At 48.7% G+C, this 20054-nt stretch overlaps 1 protein-coding gene across 1 annotated transcript in view; it reads right to left on the bottom strand.

Moving 5' to 3' along the window:
* The window catches only part of TBCD (tubulin folding cofactor D), a 142555-nt gene that overhangs the window by 41925 nt on the left and 80576 nt on the right, over positions 1–20054 (bottom strand). The window contains exons 15-17 of the mRNA XM_043464260.1: positions 12498–12555; positions 6997–7026; positions 4025–4110 (exon numbers count right to left, since the gene is read on the bottom strand). Coding sequence (XP_043320195.1) covers positions 4025–4110; positions 6997–7026; positions 12498–12555 — 174 coding nt within the window. The remainder of the gene's footprint in view (positions 1–4024; positions 4111–6996; positions 7027–12497; positions 12556–20054) is intronic.

Raw genomic sequence — 20054 nt, 5'->3', positions numbered from 1 at the left:
GCTGGCCACCTGAATTCTAGTCTGAGCTTTGGCACTAACTAGCGGCTGACCTTGGAGAAGATGCATGGCCAGAACCACCAGCCCAGGCAGCACTCAGCACTTACAGGGACTCAGGCACGGAGGCCAATTGCAACCTAAGAGGGGCATCCACCACGGGGCGAGGACTACAGGCAGGAGGGCCAAGGAGGGTGCGGGACCACTGGGGACCAGGAGGCAGGGGGCGTGTGACAAAGAGAAGCATTCCGTCCTGCACTCAGACAAGTGACAGGGTGGTCATGGAGGCTCTGCAACTGTACAGGGCAGTGAGAGCTGGGCTACGGTGACAACTGAGCAGGCACGCAGAGTGAATGTTTGAGGGTTGTTAGGGAGAAGGAGTGACAGAACTAGGTCACCAGCTGGACACGAGGAATGAGAGAAGGAGAAGCAACACTGAGCTGCCGGTGTGGGCAGCATGATGTTCACTGAGTTAGGAAGTAAGAGGGAAAGTTCACTCTGGGGCTTCCTTAGTTTGAAGCACTTACAGGACAGGAATGTGCAAAATAACTGGAAAGCACACCACTAGAAAACAAAATATGACAAAATCCATCTTCAGAAGGATGCACAGTGCTGTGGTGCCAGCGATCTGTTAAGGAAATTTACAACTGCAAGAAGACAAACCAACAAACAGTGCTCACAACTGCTTGTTACACCACAGCAGAAGACAGCTGGGCAAAGAGAAGCACCACCTGGACGCACGCATCCGAAGTCAAGCGGCTCGAACGGCCACCAGCTGGTGAGGAGGGCACAAGCCGCAGCCTGTGCGGTGGACTAGTAACTGAGCAGCATCGACGGACGATGACATACAGAGACAGGAGCCCACACACCACGTGACTGTCCTACACGTTCTAGAAAAGGTCAACTCCAGTGACAGAAGGCAACTCCGAGGCGGTCAGGGCCCGGGTTTGAGGGCACTTTCTGGAGTGACAGAAACATTCCCCGTGTTGACTACAGAGGTGATTATGTACCTGCCAAAACCCACATTTTAAACGGGTGAATTTTACTGTATGCAAATCAAATGTAATAAAACTTAAGGAGAACAAAACTTAAGCTGATTTTTAACCAAGGGTTTTGTCTTTAGGAATACACAGGACACTGAAAAGACAGGCCACAGACAAGGAGAAAGCATGAGCAGATCATGGGCCTGAGAGAGGATCTGCATCCTCTGAGAGAGAACTCTCAAAGTCTCAGTAACACGAAAACAACTAGCCCAGGAAATAAACAGGCGAACGATTGGTCAAGTAAGCCCATGATAAGATGCTCAATGTCATTGGTCATTGGGGAAAAAAAACAAATTAATGAGCTCCTCCTGCACATTCACTAGAATGGCTGAGATTTGAAAAAAAAACAAAAAACTGACCACACCAGGGACCAGCCAGGACAAGGTAAAAGGAGGTAGTCACTGTGGAAAACCATCTGGCAGTTTCTTAAAGTCAGTGTCCAGCCACTCCACTCCCAGTGTTTAACCAGATAAAGGAAAGCACCTCCCCACAGACATATGCGCACACAAAGGTGATCGAAGCCCCCACCTGGAAACTCTGAGATCCACTTCACAGATGGACAGACATGCTTCATCACATGAAGGAACAAGGAACGCATGGGCACCCACACAGGAAGGACACATCCGAGGAAGCAGGCAGAGCGCAGGTGGCCAGAACAGCACCCAGAGTCCACACCACACGATTCCAGTCACCGAATGACCCAGAGTGACAGGAACAGACCGGTGCCTGGAGGAGTGCCTACCTGCGTGCTCAGTACTGTCTGACTCTTTTCGACCCCACTGAATTCTAGACTGCCAGGCTTCTCTTGCCTGTGGGATATTTCAGGCAAAAATACTGGAGTGTGTCGCCATATCCTACTCCAGGGATCTTTCAGACCCAGGGACTGAACCTGCATCTCATGTCTCCTGCAGTAGCAGGCAGATTCTCTACCACTGGAGGAGGGGCACCTGGAGATCCTGTGGAGCCGGGTCTCTCACTGTGTTCTGGTGACAGAGATCGGTGCCCGTCAACACCGATCGGCATCTACACATTAAACACGAGCAGTTTTCCGTTTGTCACCAGTACTGTGACAAAGCTCTGAGTCAAAAGTAGAGGTAAGATGATGTCAGTCTCCCCACCTGATGGTCCTCGTCCACAAGTTTCAATTCTGCATCAGACACTCCCATCTCCAGGAGACCCATCCACACATCAGCCCATACGTCCACTCAAGATGTGCCACGAGACCCTCATGTTTGTCGAAGCTGAGCTCCAGACCTTCCCCAAAACCCAAGGCATTTTCTCCCTCACTGGTGCACCCAACACCCCAACTCTCCTGGTGTCCCAACTTCTGCACCCTAGCCATCCCCTGACCGTGTCCCCCCACCTCAGGAGGGGGCCCTGACCTTCCCCTAACCGTGCCCCACCTTGTGAGGGGCCCTGTCTCCTTGCTTCCAGTTACCAAAATGTAACTACAGTGATATGCTCAAAATGCAGATCTGACCATCAAACCTGGTTCCCTGACCTCAGGACAACCCAAGGACCACTGTGGCTCAGAAGCCCCACCCCACCAGGCTGGGCCCTGCTCTCTGGACTCTTTCCTGCAGGGCTGTCCCCTCAGCCCCACCAGGCTCCTTTGGCATAGGACCCTGGGTGTCAGCCCTGCCTTGGGGCAAGGGGAGAGCTTGCCCAAAGCGCCCTGTGGTAATGGAGTGAAGCCACAGCCCCTGGTCCATGACTGCTGGACCCATCTGCACAAACTGCCTCTTGTCCAGGCAAGTGTGCAGAACCCTCTGTAAAAAACACAGACCCCAAGCCAGCCCGTCTATGAAAAGCAGACCAACTATGAGACCTCAGCCACAAGAAAAGCATGCCAAGGCTGAACGCTGCGAGTTTTTAACCAGAAAACTTGGGCAAAGGTGGAAGATTCTCCATGTATAATACATGTTCAAAGATTAACAATCAAAGAAAACAGAATTAAAACAGGAAAGAACTGATAAGGCAAAGAAGGCCATTAAATGCTGAGGAAAGGTGGAAAGGATGCTAAAAATACAGAGTCTGTTTGGGCAAAGATTGTTTCTGGGAAAGAGGCCAAATGCTACATCTTTTAAAAAAAAAATATCTATCCGTGCTGGTTATGGAGAAATGTAGTTTCTGCACGGTTTGCACAGCAGGAGTGTTGGGGAATCTATCCTTCAGACACATAATGGTTAACAATTTAAAAAGGCATTGGTGTGCTTCCTCTCCCAATTCAAAGCAAAATTTAAGGCAAATAAGTCACTTCATGAAATCATGCCCATCCTGTACTACTGCTGCAAATGGGTTAATTAACTGAGACACTGGGCTCACTGCCCCACGACTTACATACTTAAATTATGTAAGCTTTGATGCGATTTCTGTAAAACTGCAGTTAGAGATGTTAAATATTTATTCCTTGACCTGATTTCTCAAATACCTCTTTTTTTACTCATAAAGAAGCTAGAGATAACTTTCACTTGGGAAACACTGCTTCACTGAAACAATAAAAGAACAGGCCCTTTCAATGTGAGGGTTCATTCTGAGAAGCTCCCCAGTGGAGCAGTGGCCACACAGAAAGCAACACACAGTTTTGGCTCGCAGCTATTCCCTGCAAAAGACCATGCTCTAGACTAAATACCTAACGAAATGGGCTGGTTTAAGAGAAAAATGACCACCGCAGCAGTGTTCTTCAAACCGTTAACACCTCTTTAAAAAGCGAGCACCCCCTTCTCCAGGCCACCCATGATGCGCCACTGTCCTCCTTTGGATTTTTTGTGAAGTATTATGTAAACAGACTCACACCCTAGGCACTCTGTCCCATCAATGAGAAAGAAACCTTTCAAAACAGTTTTCAATTCCTTTTTCAATCTTGTTACACACAAATTTACTTTCAATGGATCTTCCAGGCTCAAGAGATCAAAAGGTGGAAACTGATCTGTGAGATCTGTGGTTCAAAGAAAACATTGTATTTTATGATGACTATTAAAACTTACCTTATAACCAGGAAACAGTTAGACCTGTTACCAACAGCAAAGTAGTCAGCTGTGGTCAAAATATCAATCCCATGAGGGAAAGTGCCCTAATGAAAAAATGGTGGGAAAAAAAAAAAGAGACGAAAGTTATTTCAATGAGTAAAAAAGGCAATTTCAAAGTTTGATAACCATATGCACATGAGTTAGGTTTAAACAAATTGGGAAGTGCTGGGGTATGTAGACTTGGTTACTAAACTGACAGGTAAAACTACATGCCTTAACTAAGCTCACCCAAGGACTTTCAAGTCAAGGACTACTGACTGCCTCTCCGAGGCTGGATACTGTGCTAAAATTATTTGAACCACTTAAAAATTTTTTTTCCTAACAATTACAGCATTTCAACTTTAAAATACTGTAAGAGCCCTTTCTTTAAACCACACACCACAGAAAGACATCAGATTTCAGCAGAACTAAAGTTTAGATTTCATTCAACCAGTGTCCCTCCAGCCAGAAGGACCCCAGAACCCCTGAGGGGGGGCGGCACCTGCCTGGGTTGTGAATCCTGGACAGGAGCCCACCCCCACAGTTGGTGGGAGAATGAACAAGACAAAAAATGGGAGGTCATGTGTGGGGGCCTGACAGCTGACACCCAGGACCAGACTCTGAAACAAGCGGTTGGGGGAGTCAGGGACACTGGCCATACCCAGGGACGCGTTCCCAGCCTAGGCTCAGGCCCCACCCCAAAGTCTGCAAGTTATTATTGACACGACTCTCTGGTTACAATACTTGAAAATCTGAAAACAAGACAATACGTTTTCTAAAAGGACATAAGTGACAAACCTGCAACCAAGGAGCGAATGCGGTGCTGTCACTAACCATGAGAGGGTTTGGGGAGGCCTGGTCCCTGGCACCCTTCCTCACTGAGCAAGCCTTAGGCAGAGGCATCCATAAACCGCTAACCTTCCACACTATCTTTTTGAGGGAGCCCCACACATGAAGAACTGAACTTGAAATCTGACTCCAAATTGTCAATGGACCCTGGCAAGTTTGTCACGGACACAACCTCAGGATCGGAGGTTTGGTTCTCAAGTGAACCTAAAAGCCAATCCATCTCCCGACACAGCTCAGTGCAGGGGAGGGTCCCCCAACACCCCAGGGGCAACCACACACCGGGCTGACTCCTGCTGGACCCCAGGCCACCCACACCAGCCTGAGGCCGAGCTAGACAGAGGCCACTGTGGCTGCAGAAGGAGGGACCCTCTGCTCCACTGCGCAAGCCTGCCGCCCCTTGGCCAACATTGAGACGCCTCCCGACGCCCCAGGGTCTCCTCAGTCCAGCCACCCTCCAGAGGCTGGCAGCTGCTGAGTGACCAGCTTTCTTTCTTCTAAGTTTTCGGGGTTCCAGGAAGACAGGACTAAGTCACACTCAAGCACACTGGGTCTGTCACCTCACAGCAATGGAAGAAAGGCTGAGCCCTTACTAGGTGCTCGGAAAAGCACCCCTGAAGGATGAGGTGGCACCTCAACAATCTCAATGTACCACAAATTCGAGTTCAAGTTGCGTGATTTGGTTCCCTCTACCTTTGGCAATGACTATGGAATTCAAATCTTCGTTTGAATCCACCTTGGCATCAGCTTAGCCTTAACACTGCATTCATAACTGGACACCGCACCTCAAGGCCCTAACCTCTCCACGTGTGGGGTCACAGTTCACAATACAGGCTACAGAACTCCCAGTTAATCCACCCTCCTCACTGCCCCTCGGCGGTTCTATGGCCTTCGATGGAAGGTGAGCAGGTCGGCTGCCTTCACAGACCTGGTCCAGCCTGAAGGCCCGCTGATTCCTTTCTCAGCTCTACTCTGAGGGCTGGGGGACCGCTCCAACACCCGGGCCACATGGGTGGAAGCACCCCTACCCATGCCCAGTACCCCACGCTTCCAGGAGACCCTCCCACCGTGCACCAAACGTCATCCCTGTGGAAGCTGCAGCGTTAGCCCTCTCACCCTGGTCCCTCCCTGTCAGCCCAGCAAAGGCGAGTCAATCCAGAGGCCGTGGGCCCAGTGCTGGGGACACAGGCTCTGGTTCAACGGCAAGGCCAGCCCTGCTGTGAGAACCCTGACGGACTCGGGGTCACCCAAGGCAACAGTTCTGCACACTCAGTTTCTCCCAGATGTCCAGGCAGGAGTCTTGGAATCCCGTGTTGTCCAAGCCTTCCCTCTTGAGGACAACCACCTCTCCCAACTACCGCCTCTCCCGCCCACCAAGCAGCCACTCTGCGTGGGCTCCCCTCAGTCCTGCAGTCTGAACTGTGCCCCTCAAGGCCTCAAGGCCCATCACTGCTTGTCCCCAGTATTCCCACACCTGAAACTCACTCACCTCCAGCCCAGACCCCTCTCCTGGCACCCTTCTCAACAGAGCTCAGCTTGGTATCTCCTCTAAGAAGACCTCTCCCCCATTTGCCACCAGATTGGCCACACTCCCAGGGTGGTCATCATCACATACAGTATGAATGACTTGGGGATAAACGCCACACTCCCAGCCCAGGCTGACCAGTGGTAAGAGATTCATGGCCTGCAGCAGGACGCTGCGTCAGGAGGGGCCGTGGGACGCTGGCAGGAGGAAGCTGGCTCCTCCCACAAAGGGGATAGGCAGGGGTCATGTCTCTGCCCCTGCCCAGCCAGGCTCCTCTGCCCAAACCCCTCCGGTGCCCAGGGGCAACTGCTGACATCAGAAGGGTCTCAGCAATGCTTGAGGCATGGATTTCTGACGTTTGTGAAAACTACACATTCAAGTTTCCTGTAAAACAGCTACTAATTGTTTAAAACTTGTGTCAACACTCACCCGAGTTATGAGTGAATCTGTGACCAGAAGTCACCCTATGAAGTACTAGCTTATTTTAGGTCAATTCTTTACCCATGTCAGTGGCTCCACTATTTTTACTTCTACATCTACAGGAAGTTTTAGGAATGAAGATATTTAAAAGTAACCATACCTGTCGTCCCACATTCTCCTGGAAAGCAGCCTAAGGAAGAGAAACACAAACAGAGTGGTGAGTTAGGTGTGCACTCGCTGGCCACTGGTGATGGACGCACAGCAAAGCCGGTGCAGAACAAATGAGCCACGGCTTTATTTTTTTAAATAAAGGTCTCATTGTTGGGCACTCAGAGCCTTAGGGGTGGTTTTATCTTTCTCTTTTTACATCCTGCTGTGCTCTCAAACCACAGGTTAAGAATTCAAGTTTATAAAATCTGCTAAGTGGCCGATGCTGACTTTCATACCAAAGCCTAATTCAAGGCCCTAGATATAGAAACAGGAATAAAGCCAAATCTACCTGGTTAACTAAAGGCCCAAACCCCAAGTCATCTTACTGGGGATCTGTGATGACAACTCACAGGATGGTGACACCGAGTGCCTGGTCTCCCCGTGCCACCTTGCCCAGGAACTGCAGTGGACACGCTCCACGTCCCGCTCACAGGCCCAGAGCAGGGCTGTCCAGAAGGTCCAGAGCTTCACTTAAAATGAGGTGTCCTCAGATGGACCTTCTTGTTTGTTGTTTAGTCACTCAGTCATGTCTGACTCTGTGACCCCATGAGTGTAGCACAAAAGGCCTCCCTGTCCTTCAGGAACCTTCTCACCACCAGCTATCAAAAGCACACAATGCAACTTCATCGCCACGTGCCATCCACCAGAGACAGGTCAAAGGGCAGAGGTCAGGTGGCCAGTGGCTTCAGGGAGCTCCTGGGAGGCACAAACCTGCTTACAGACACAGGCTGAATGCCTGGAGCGGGAGCGTCCTGGGAATGAGGTCATAACCTCCAGGACTTTCATCTCACCCACACCATCACCATCCGCTGGGAGTGCTGGGAGGAGCACACCTAGTCATGCACAAGGAATCAAGACAAGAGAACACAAAGACCCCCACATAATGTTTAAATGGGCGCCTAACACCTCCCGCAGGTGACAGAGGAAAGCAAAAAACTTGGCTGTCTCCAAGACCAAGCACTCGGTGGCCTCAGGGAGGTACAACTAGAACCGCCCTTCCCTGAGGGCCCTCGGGCAGCTTTTACACCGGGAGCGGGGAGACTGGACTTCTGCTGTGTACCACGTTTCAGCTTTTGCAATAAATTCATTAAAGAAAACAAAAAAACAAAAATGAAACCAACCAAAAGGCAATGAAAAAAAAATACAATGTCAATTTATGTAACATGCAATATTTAGGAACACATTTACTATTCTGGTGACATCATTTAAAAGGTTCAAAAAAAAAAAAAAAAAGATTTATAGGAGAAAGCACAAGACCTAAAATGGTGACACAATTTGGGGGGGAAAAAGGAAATGCGAGGACTCACCCTACCCAGTGTTAGGGTTACTACGGAGCCATGGAAACCCAAACAGGAAGACAGACACAGATCAATAGGACGGAGCAGGGAAACCTTTAGGACTGAGAGCTGGGCAATGAATTCTCAGATTCTCAGACTTGACACCAGAAACAGGATCCATAAAAGAAAACAGTAGTGAGTTGGATCTCATTGAAATTAAAAGACTTGTTGTTATGAAAGACTTCTCAAGAGGATGAACAGAAACCCACAAACTGGTAAGAAGAACATGCAAACCACTTGCCCAAGAAAGGACTCGTATCTGGAATAGAGAGACTCCCAAATTTAACAATAAAAACAACCAACCCAGTAAAAAAGGGAGGCAAAGACTTTGTTGGAGCTGAAGGCAGGCCACCCAAGCCACATATTGTTATTCCGAGTTAAAGTTACTTGACAAATGACAAATGGCCGGGGGGCGGGGGGCGGGTGGTGGAGGGGCAGAAATGGTATTTTAAACACCCCAACTCTGAAAACAAGAATAAATGTCTCATGTGACGGTACATTCCCCATTTCAGGAGGCAAGAAAGCATCCTCATCACCAGTTATGGAAATCAATCTTGTCACTCCTTCACCAGCCCCTTCTGTTTAATCTTCACAAATAACCGTTCTTTGTCCAAAAATGATATATAAACAGCCTGCTTTGGTCACTTTAGGGGGCCCATTTTATGAGACCGCCGTGTGTATGAATTAACTTTTTTCCCCTGTTAATCTGTCTTTTGTCATTTTAATTACTAGATCCACCAGATGCACACAAGGAGCATTGGTGGTTAAATATCACAAACCAACATTTCACCGAAGAGGATACAGGTGGTAAATACCACATGAAAAGATACTCAACATCACTAGCATCACCATGAGAGAAATGCAAATTAAAGCCATGGTGAGCTATCACCACACATCTAAGCAAAGTAACGAACACAAAAATAATGACACCACCAAACACTGGTGAGGCCGTAGAAAAACCAATCACTGACAGATGATGGAGGGCAGGTTTACAGTGATGCAGCCCCTCTGGAAAACAGCAAGGCCCTTCCATACAGATCTAAACGTGCAACCACCATATGTCCGCCAAATTCTACTCTTGGCATTTATCCCAGAGAAACAGAAACTGTATTCACATGAAAACCTGTACATGAATGGTCACAGCAGCTTAATTCTTAATAGTTCCAAAGCAGAAACAACCCAGAGGCCCAACAGCAGATGCACAATTCAGGCAGCTGTGCATAGCTGGACAGGGGACGTGACTCAGACAGGGACGGGCCGGAAGCGGGGGCTGCCAGTACTACCAAGGCCTGGCTGGACTCTGGGAATCGTGCTGCAGGAAAGGTAGTCCTAAAGGTCACACTGTATGTTCTTGTTCAGTCGCTCAGTCATGTCTGACTCTTTGCAACCCCATGGACTGCAGCATGCCAGGCTTCCCTGTCCTTCACCAACTCCCAGAGCTTACTCAACCTCATGTCCACTGAGTCAGTGATGTCATCCAACCATTTCATCCTCTGTCGTCCCCTTCTCTTCCCATCTTCAATCTTTCCCAGCATCAGGCTCTTTTCCAATGAGTTGGTTCTTCGCATCAGGTGGCCAAAGTATTGGAGTTTCAGTTTCAGTCCTTCCAATGAATATTCAGAACTGATTTCCTTAGGATGAACTGGGTGGATCTCCTTGCTGTCCAAGGGACTCTCAAGAGTCTTCAACACCACAGTTCAAAAGCATCAATTCTTCGGCGCTCGGCTTTCTCTATAGTCCAACTCTCACACCCATACATGACTACTGGAAAAGCCACAGCTTTGACCAGACAGACCTTTGTTGGCAAAGTAATGTCTTTGCTTTTTAATATGTTGCCTAGGTTGGTCATAACTTTTCTTCCAATGAGCAAGCATCTTTTAATTTTATGGTGGCAGTCACCATCTGCAGTGATTTTGGAGCCCCCAAAAATAAAGTCTGTCACTGTTTCCATTGTTTCCCCATCTATTTGCCATGAACTGATGGGACCAGATGCCATGATCTTTGTTTTCTGAATGTTGAGTTTTAAGCCAACTTTTTCAGTCTCCTCTTTCACTTTCAACAAGAGGCTCTTTAGTTCTTCGCTTTCTGCCATAAGGGTGGTGTCATCTGTATGTCTGAGGTTATTGATATTTCTCCTGACAATCTTGATTCCAGCTTGTGCTTCATCCAGTCCAACATTTCTCATGATGTACTCTGCATATAAGTTAAATAAGCAGGGTGACAAAATATAGCCTTGACATACTCCTTATCCTATTTGGAACCAGTCTGATGTTCCATGTCCAGTTCTAACTGTTGCTTCTTGACCTCCACACAGATTTCTCAGGAGGCAGGTCAAGTGGTCTGGTATTCCCATCTCTTGAAGAATTTTCCATAGTTTGTTGTGATCCACACAGTCAAAGGCTTTGGTACAGTCGATAAAGCAGAAGTGTATGTTTTTCTGGAATTCTCTTGCTTTTTCAATGACCCAGATAACCCCGGTGGTGTGATCACTCACCTAGAACCAGACATCCTGGAATGTGAAGTCAAGTGGGCCTTAGGAAGCATCAGTACTAGTGGAGGTGATGGAATTTCAGCTGAGCTATTTCAAATCCTGTAAGATGATGCTGTGAAAGTGCTGCACTCAATATGCCAGCAAATTTGGAAAACTCAGCAGTGGCCACAGGACCGGAAAAGGGCAGTTTTCATTCCAATCCCAAAGAAAGGCAATGCCAAAGAATGCTGAAACTACCACACAATTGCACTCATCTCACACGCTAGGAAAATAATGCTCAAAATTCTCCAAGCCAGGCTTCAACAGTCAATGAACCATGAACTTCCAGATGTTCAAGCTGCCTTTAGAAAAGGCAGAGGAACCAGAGATCAAATTGCCGACATCCACTGAATTATCCAAAAAGCATCCAAACCACAAAGATGGCAGCTCACCACGCTCACAGCACCCCCTACACCTTGGTGCCAGAGGAGAAGGCCCTAGGTCACTGGGTGTGGTGTCCCATGGCACGCAAAAAACCAGAGCACAAACAGGAGTCCAAAACGACCAAACACATCATCACAAGGAAGCAGCTTTGTGATAAGAGAAATTTCATCCCCAATAATTAGGTACTCGATCCCTACCTTTTCAAATGAGCTTCAAACAGAAGCACCTTTCACTGCATTAGACATGTGCCACTAAGTAAGGAGGGGTTACTTAGGTGGTGTTTAATGCAAAGAACTTCCACTAATTTTAAAGGATTTTAATTATAGCTTGAAAAAGAAAAAAAAAATTTCTGTTCTTCTATTCCACCTCTTCTCTAGGATATCATAAAAGCAACAATGCTTTTATTACCGCTTCCCAAAGTTAGTTCTGAGGTTCCAATAAACAGAAAGAAAATATAAAAGGCAATTTCTTTAAGGCCTCACAGCGCAGCTTGTGAAGATAGTGTGGATCGAACCCAGGCTCCCTGCAGTGGAACCCCAGAGTTCCAACCACTGGACCACCAGGGAATTCCCCAAAAGGCAACTCTTAAAGATTTAACAAGCGTTTTACTGTATTTCAAGGAGTCTTACAATTACTGCCTGGGGGAAATATCAAGGCACAAACGTGAAGATTTCTCAAGGAATCACTAGGTTTCCTACTGATGCTCAAGACAAAAGAAGAGAAACTGCAGGACACAGATAAGGTTCTGGGCTTTCCTGGGAAACTTTTGCTTGAAACACAAAGTTTCAAGGACCCCACATACTTCAGAGAACAGAGAGCAGGCAGGCCATGGGGAGCTCTGTGACCTGACGGAGCCCCTACATCTGAGGACAGAGGTCGAGATTCCACATCACCCACAAGTAGAGGGCACGGCTGCCACACTGATCCCAGGCCCCACACTCAGATGGCAGCACCCACTCACACTCGCCCCTCTGGGACCCCCTGCATTTCCGCCTGGAGGCCGGCAACCCATCGTGACCCACCCGCCACAGGCTACAGCCCACTCCCCAGCTGGGACCCAGAGGGAGTGGGAGTCACACTCCCCCCAGCCCCTGGGCCTCCCTCCTGCTTCACAGCCGGTGACAACAGCCTCTCGGGGGAGGTGGTCACGGGTGAGAGCCACCCACACCCTCAAGAAAAGGCCCAAACAGGACAACTTACAGAGGCTGCTCTCCTGCAGTTTACATCTCGGTCGAAAACAGTGGCAATCACCAGCGCGCTGTGAGGAAGAGAGGAGGTGGTTCATGAAAGGGACTCTCCACAGACCCTGGGACACTGACCCCACAGTCTCCCTCCTCCACGTGCCCATGAGCCCGTCCATGGCTCACAGCCTCGGTGGAAGATATGCTCAAAGGGCAGCGAGGGTGGCCAACCCCAACTCCACCAGAGCCAGCGGGGTCACAGGGAGGGTGGCCTCGTGAACGGGCCGTGTAGGGCAGGACGAGGACAGCAGTCTTGGTGGCAGGTCCACAAGTACAAACAGAGAAACAAGAGGGCCCAGGAGGCCAGCAAGAGCAGCGACAAGCCCTGCACCTCCCCAGAAATGGCAGCGAAGCGGAGAGCTGCTCTGAGGGGCCTATTGCCCTCGTCAAACTCTGACCATGGTCGGCAAGAAGGAAGCCCCCACAGGCTCAGACTGTCCATCAGCGTCACTGAAACTCTCCTTCACTACATCATCACCCTCAACCATCAGGGACACACCAGAAGGAGCTCAAGTGCCCACCCGGCTTCGGCAACAACAGAAAACAAAGTGCGGACAGAGCTCTGCTGCTAGATGTGACTTGGCGTCTCCTATCAGCCCCCAGAGGAAAGGTTTGAAAAGGGGTTATTTCAGACACACAGAGGTCTCTGGAAAAGGATGCTGCCCTCCTGTCTGACAGCCATTCTGTTTGGTACTGAAACTGGGGGACCCAACTCTACAAATCTGTCAAAAGCTGTTCGTGAGAGTGAATTTTCCCAAGTGCAAATTAAAAAGTACAGGAAGCGGAGCCCCTGGGACAGTGGAAATGTGCCTGTGTTAGCCAGGGACACCCCACTCGATGGACGGGGAGGACGCAGAGGAGCACTCTCCCCTGGAGCGGCTGTGTTTCTCACAGGGGAGAGTTAGCACTGCACACAGACGCAGGGCAGGGAGCCGGGATGAAGAAGTACCGCGCACGGGAAGGAGGTCAGGGGACCCGGCCAGCCTAGGCTGGAATCGCAGGTGTCCCCGCAGCGGGCCAGGCTGGAGGTACAAAGGGTAGTGTAGGGGTGGGTGTGGGCGTGGAACCCCGGTCTTAGATTCTAAACACCATTCTCCACTAAGAGGAAGAAGGACTACTGGAGGTGGTGGACTCCAAGGCTGGGGCAAGGGAAAAAGAAAAGCCTGGGGCATCTTGTTGTGCTAGAAATAACTAAACGCACTGCAGTCTGACAACAAAATAACCAACGGTGTTAGAAGACGAGCCGTGGTCCACACTGACGTAAGGAAACAAACGAGCAGGAAGTGGACGGGACCCGTTTGCCTATGAAACCACCGCCATCGCTGCTGGCCTAGCACAGCAGCTGATGGGCAGAGTGTGAAAGCTGGACAGTTATTAGTCTCAAAGCACCCCCCAAAATGCCTATCGCTTTTTAAACATTAATCTTATAGACTTCAACGGGGGCAGTGAGCTTGGGACACACCCCAAATTCAACAGCAAGATGGCACATCGCCAAACAGCAGCTGCGGTTTAACCACTGGCCCCACACAATGCTCATCTTTGGTCTCCTTTGTGAGAAGTCAACATTCAGGGAAGCTGATGAAGGGCTCTTATGGGAACTGCTATTATTTCTGCTATTCTTCTTTAGGTCTAAAGTTAGTTCAAGCTTAAAAGTTTTTTCTGAAAAGCAAATAAATATCTAAAGATTTTTAAAGATCCAGTATTAGTATTTGGGGTCCTTTCACTAGTTGAAGCTGAAATAAATTTCAGCAAAACTCCTATTAAACAGAAGGTTCTTCCCTTTTCCTCTCTCAACTCTTTACTATATTATAAACTATAGCCAAGATGAGATTTTTTTTAAAAAAATACTAGGCTTAACACTAAAGGAAATTCGTTGACTTTAGCGGGACCATTTAAAGATTAATTGATTCCACTTCAACATCTAAATGCTTTTGTTAACAAAATCTCAGAAATCATTAAACTGACCAAGACATGTAATTCTGTGATCTTTCAATAACCAAAAACTATAAAACTACTGGGCTTTTTTTAAAAACATAGTTGACTTACAACGTTGTTAGTTTCAGGTGTCCAGTGAAGTGACTCAGTTACACACAGGTGTGTCTCTATCCTTTTTCAGATTCTTCTCTCTCACAGGTTACTGCAACATACTGAGTATAACTCCTTGTGCTACACAGGAGCTCTGCTGTTTCCTGGTTTACATACAGCAGTGTGTAATGCCAACTGCAGCCACATGGATGGACCTAGAGATTACCAACCAAGTGAGGCAAAGGCAACGATCATACGGCATCACTTACACAGAGAATAAAAGAGGTTCTAAAGGTGAGACGTACGGCAAGAGTGACACGGAAACTCACATGACCATATATAAAATAGACAGCCAATGAAAATTTGCTGTGTGGCTCAAGAAACTCAAACAGGGGCTCTGCATCAACCTAGAAGGGGTGGGATGGGGAGGGAGAAGGGAAGGAGATTCAAAAAGGAGGAGATATATATATATATGTATATACCTATGGCTGATTCATGTTGAGATTTGACAGAAAACAACAAAATTCTGTAAAGCAATTATCCTTCAATTAAAAAATAAGTAAAATTTTTTTTAATGGTACTAATAAACTTTTATACAAAACAGACATGGACCCACGGACATATAAAACTTATAGAACTTACAGTTACCAAAGGGGAAAGGTGGCGAGGGATAAATTAGGAGTTTGAGATTAACATATACATGTGACTATTCTTAGTGAAAACATATTTGATATTTTACTCTAAATATACTCTCATCATCAATGGAATTTTAAGTATTATATTTACATATGAATAAGTGCTAATGCTAAGTCACTTCAGTTGTGGCGACTCTTTGTGACCCCACGGACAGTAGCCCGCCAGGTTCCTCTGTCCATGGGATTTTCCAGGTAAAGAAACCGGAGTGGGTTGCCATTTCTTCCTCCAGGGAATCTTCCCAACCCAGGGATCAAACTCGTGTCTCCAGCATCTCCTGCACTGACAGCTGGGTTCTTTACTACTAGCGCCACCTCCATAAGATCATATGTATGCTAGGAAAATATACTAACCAAGACTTCCCGCTTTCCTTCAATGTCTGACACAAGAAATATGTGGGCATGTTTCTACTGACTCTGGGTCCAGCCAACACTACCAGAAGTTCACATTACACACTGAATTCTTGAAATTTCCTGTCAATCTGTTTGTCCTAAAATACAATTTTTAAATTATTGAACACTTATTAATACAGAGAAAATGGGAAAAAAATAGAAAAGAAACTTAGAATTACCTGCCATCCTACAGGCCACCATAACCACTGCAAGGTCACTGCTAAGTTATACACCAAACCCCTCCGACCCCCAGACGCTCCCCGGCTGTGGACACACTGGCCCAGCCCAGGACAAGCTGAGTCCAATTTCAACCTTGGTGCAGCCAAGACCACTGAGCCAAGTCCAAGTTCCTCTCTGTACCACCTGCCGCGCCATGCAGGTCAGCCTGGGGGGCCTGCCCTGTGGTGCCAAACGGAGACAGTTGGGCTTTAAGACTGTATGTTTACGTTGTAATCAAGCCAAGACAGTAATGAACTCCTGAGTTGAAGGGCCCTTCCCAGCTTCATCATGTGTGGATTACCTCCTTCCAGCCACGGGCAAACGACTCTATCTACTTCACTCTCTGCACACGCTCCCCATGGTTACCTGGTAGCTATGAGGGGCGCAGCAGGGGTCGTCCAGGTCGAGCTCAGGCACTCTCTGCAGGGGATTCCATTCACACTCCCCTGCGGACACCTCTCTGTTCGCCCTCAGGTGGGTCTGTGGGCGCCCCCCGTCCCCCGCAGTAAGGCCTCACTGGCCACACAGCAGTCCTTCCTGGAGAGACTGTGTGTCGTGGGAACCCCAGCAGAAAGCCCCCTGAACAGCAAGCAGCGGTCTGCCTCTCGGTGCAAGGCCCCTGCTCCTTCACGGTGAGCATACCCTGGGCCTTGTGGTCACAGGGGCAGACCCCCACAGTTCACGAGGGCCCCAGGGCCAGGACACCAACTCAGACAGGCAGGGTGAGGCTTGTCCAAAGACTGGTTTACCAAAGGGCTGGCACTGGCCACAGCCTGAGACCCTGACCCTGGGGCACCACAGATGGGCCCACAAACCTCCATCAGGTTGCTTCTGCATTCACAGGTAAAGGGCTTAAAACATTTACTGCTTTATCCACATTTAACCAGCCTTCACAGCTTTTAAGTATAGACTCAAGTTAATTCAACAAGTCCACTGTGTATACTTCTGTGAATGTAACAGGTTTTCAATACTGTTCTGATGTGGACTAAATTTTGAAAATTATTCTGATTCCACACTTTCAGAACAAAACTGGCTCATCTGAAAATACTAGCATGTTTCAAATAACAGTACGTGTGACAACAATGGTTACATGTAAACAGGAGAGATTCTCTAGGGCCCCCACGTCCTGTGGGCTGTGCAGTTTTCCTCAGCAGAACGGGGCGGAGCGTGCCTCTGCTCTCATTTCACCCTTCCGAGAGGGGTGCAGGGGCCAGGCTGCAGCCAGCAAGGACCACTCTGAGCACCTGGCAGCCACTAGGCCTGGAACGCTCTCGGTATCTTCACCTGTTTGCTTTCACTGGGAGAGTTCAGGTGATACTTCACCAGGATTTCCCAACACAGAAGGATGGTCTATGTCAAACAGAAAGGGATTTTCTTTCTTGTCCGAGTCAGGGGAGCTGCATGCCCAGACCTGCTCTGAGTTCCAGGCACCTGGCTTTTAGCAGGTACAGCAAAGAGCAGATCTTACCCCAAACTCAATTTTTGTTAGTTTGTCTAATATTTTTGTGGCAATTAAAAAAAAAAAAATCCTTTTCACCTTGAGTAACAGTAATCTTGTCATTTCAAAGTCAAAACCTTTTTAAAATATCAAGACAGGTGATTTCTTACCCATCCATGCTTAAAAGCTACAAGTCACACTATCTGGGGAATAAACTCCAAGACCTGCCTGTGGCTAAATTTTTCCCTAAATCAGAAGAATCAAAGCTCAGGAGCCAGCTGACGTGACGGTAAAACACAAGACACCTGCAAAGTGCTGTCAATCACAGCAGAGCTAAAATGGAGACCGAGGGGAGACCTAACAGGTGGACGGGTGGGAACACCCTGGTCAGGAACTGCCACTTAATTTTTCTCAAGAAACCAAAAAGGTTATCTTCCCCCTGGAAGTCTGCCATCAAGAAACGCTGAGTGGGAACAAGACGTAGCTTTGAGCAATGCTTGCCATTTCCTGATTTTTCAGGACAATCTTGCCCTCGAGGAAGAGATCTGGGAGCCAATCCCCAGGCGCTGCCCACGCTGCCCTGCTCGCCCAGCTTGCTCCGCAAGGCTGAGCTGGGCACTGCCCCTAGCACGGGAGGGGCGCTGCAGGGTTGATGTCAACAGGAGCTTGGCTTACAAAAGAGTTTCAGGTGAGGAAATCGCTAGAAGGTGACAACCAACGCATATGCTGGCAACAGGGCTTTTTTTTTTTCCTTTTCTTCTTGCAAATTAGTTTTTGATTACTGGTGAGAAGGTGTTTCAAAATAATACAGGACCATCCTCTACCATTGTAACTTTGTTTCTCTCTGTCCCTAAATTACGCTTGGCTTCTCAGGAAGCCTGATTTACTTATCCACAAAATAATTATTCCATCTCTTAATTTGTGTGTAACACTTAGGAAAAACAGGTTTTCAAAATCAACCAACACTAATTCAAACTCTGTTGCAAACTGACCTAAAAACTTTCTTTGGGGTATTTATAAAACAGAGACAGTGAGCATGTATCCACTGGTGAAGTGAAAGGACAGTTCCTCACGTTCCTCTAGGAAGGTGAGTGGCTGACCCCTGAGTTCTTCCCTGCCCGACCGTCTGAGCTGGGGGCCAGCCACACTCTGACCTCTCCCTCTGTGTGGGCTGAGCCCAGTCCTGCCTCATTATTACCACCGCCTGACTCTCTTCATCAGATGTGTCTAGTTCATTTACAGAATTACAGTTTGATCTCAACTGTCTACTTTTGCAGGATCCAAACTGAAGAGTTTGTGAAAGTATAGTTGAAGATCTCAAGATTTTATCATGTGCCAGGATGAATGGGCTTAAAAGCTGACAATTAAAATGTGGTCACTTATTACAAACCAAGGGAGGCAGATCTCGAAGGACACACCCCAACCGATACTCCTTGAGCAGGGAGGCGAGCACCAGCAGCGTCCTGAAGGCTCACATGGCACCGTGACTCACCCTGCAGCCTGCCCGCTCCACCCCCCAGGCCTGCCATCGAGATGGACCGGGAAGGGTTGGAGCACAGGCTCCCTAGGAACCTGCCAAACTGGACTGAGACAGCTGCCAGGCACAGCCCCAGTGGGCACTTGCCAATCCAGTCCTGGGATGGGTGCAGGGGAAGGGGATGAGAGGGGCCCTCTCTGAGCAGAAACTCCACAAGGCACCAACTCCAGGGTCAATTAGGAGAAATTAGGAGGGCTGTGAAGCAGGAGCCTCTGGGCTCCCCTGCCAGCTTGTGCTTTCGGTGAGTGTAAACTCATCAGCGATCGCTTGGGCGTGCCCAAGACGTCAGGGAAATTTCAGCCTTCCTCGAGATCAAAGGCCCCGAGTGAACCACACGAGTTTCTGTAGACAGACGTGGCCACCAGTCCCTGCAGCTGTGATCTGTCCTTCAACCCAAGCACCATTTCTTAAAATAAATCCCAGCTCAGAAAGCCTGGCATCCTGACCACCCACCTCCACTCCGTCCCCCCACATTCCAGAGCCCTTGGGGATCCCCTGGTAGGGCCTGCCCTGCATCACCCTCGCCCTGAAGGTTGGCCGCAGAGGCCTCTACCCAGTGGGGTCACTGGTCTCTCCAGACAGGCGCAAGCTCCAGGACGTGACCCCTTCACCAGACAGGGTCTTTCCTTTTCCAAGTAACAGGGTCACACTGGAGTAAGGTGGGCGGTGCCCCTTCAGCCTCCTGGAGAATTGGATGGGAGTCTGCGAGGATCGCCCACACTGGGACACCATGTTTCAAGTGTCACACGTTACACGAGGGCCAGGCTTAACGTTCACCAGCACTCCTGCACACCCTCACTGGCTGGTACTCTGCATTAAAACCTCTGCTGAGACGAACACTGTAATGGTGTCTGCTTGCAGCTGAAAGAGCCTACTCTGCACTAAAACCTCTGCTGAGACGAACACTGCAATGGTGTCTGCTTGCAGCTGAAAGAGCCTCCATTCCCAAGTCAAGGGCCCACACAGAATCCTGCTCTCTGGCTCATCTGTGCCCATAGGGCTCAAGACCCTTCACACTATGTCTCTCCAAGTTGGCAATGAAGTCTTGTGACTCTGATGCTCTCACCTATGGGGTGGCGAGAAGCTTCTGCCCCAAGAAGAGGACGTTATGAGTGGTGGCCACCCACTTCTGTGCCCAGAGCCTCTGCTGACCCTTCAGCCCTCAGTCCTGATTCTCTCTTTGGCTGGGCTGAGCCAAAGACAGTCCCCAGA

This window comes from Cervus canadensis, chromosome 1 (assembly GCF_019320065.1).
Source record: "Cervus canadensis isolate Bull #8, Minnesota chromosome 1, ASM1932006v1, whole genome shotgun sequence".
NCBI lineage: Eukaryota > Metazoa > Chordata > Mammalia > Artiodactyla > Cervidae > Cervus > Cervus canadensis.
This window is presented reverse-complemented; position numbering and strand designations above follow the sequence as displayed.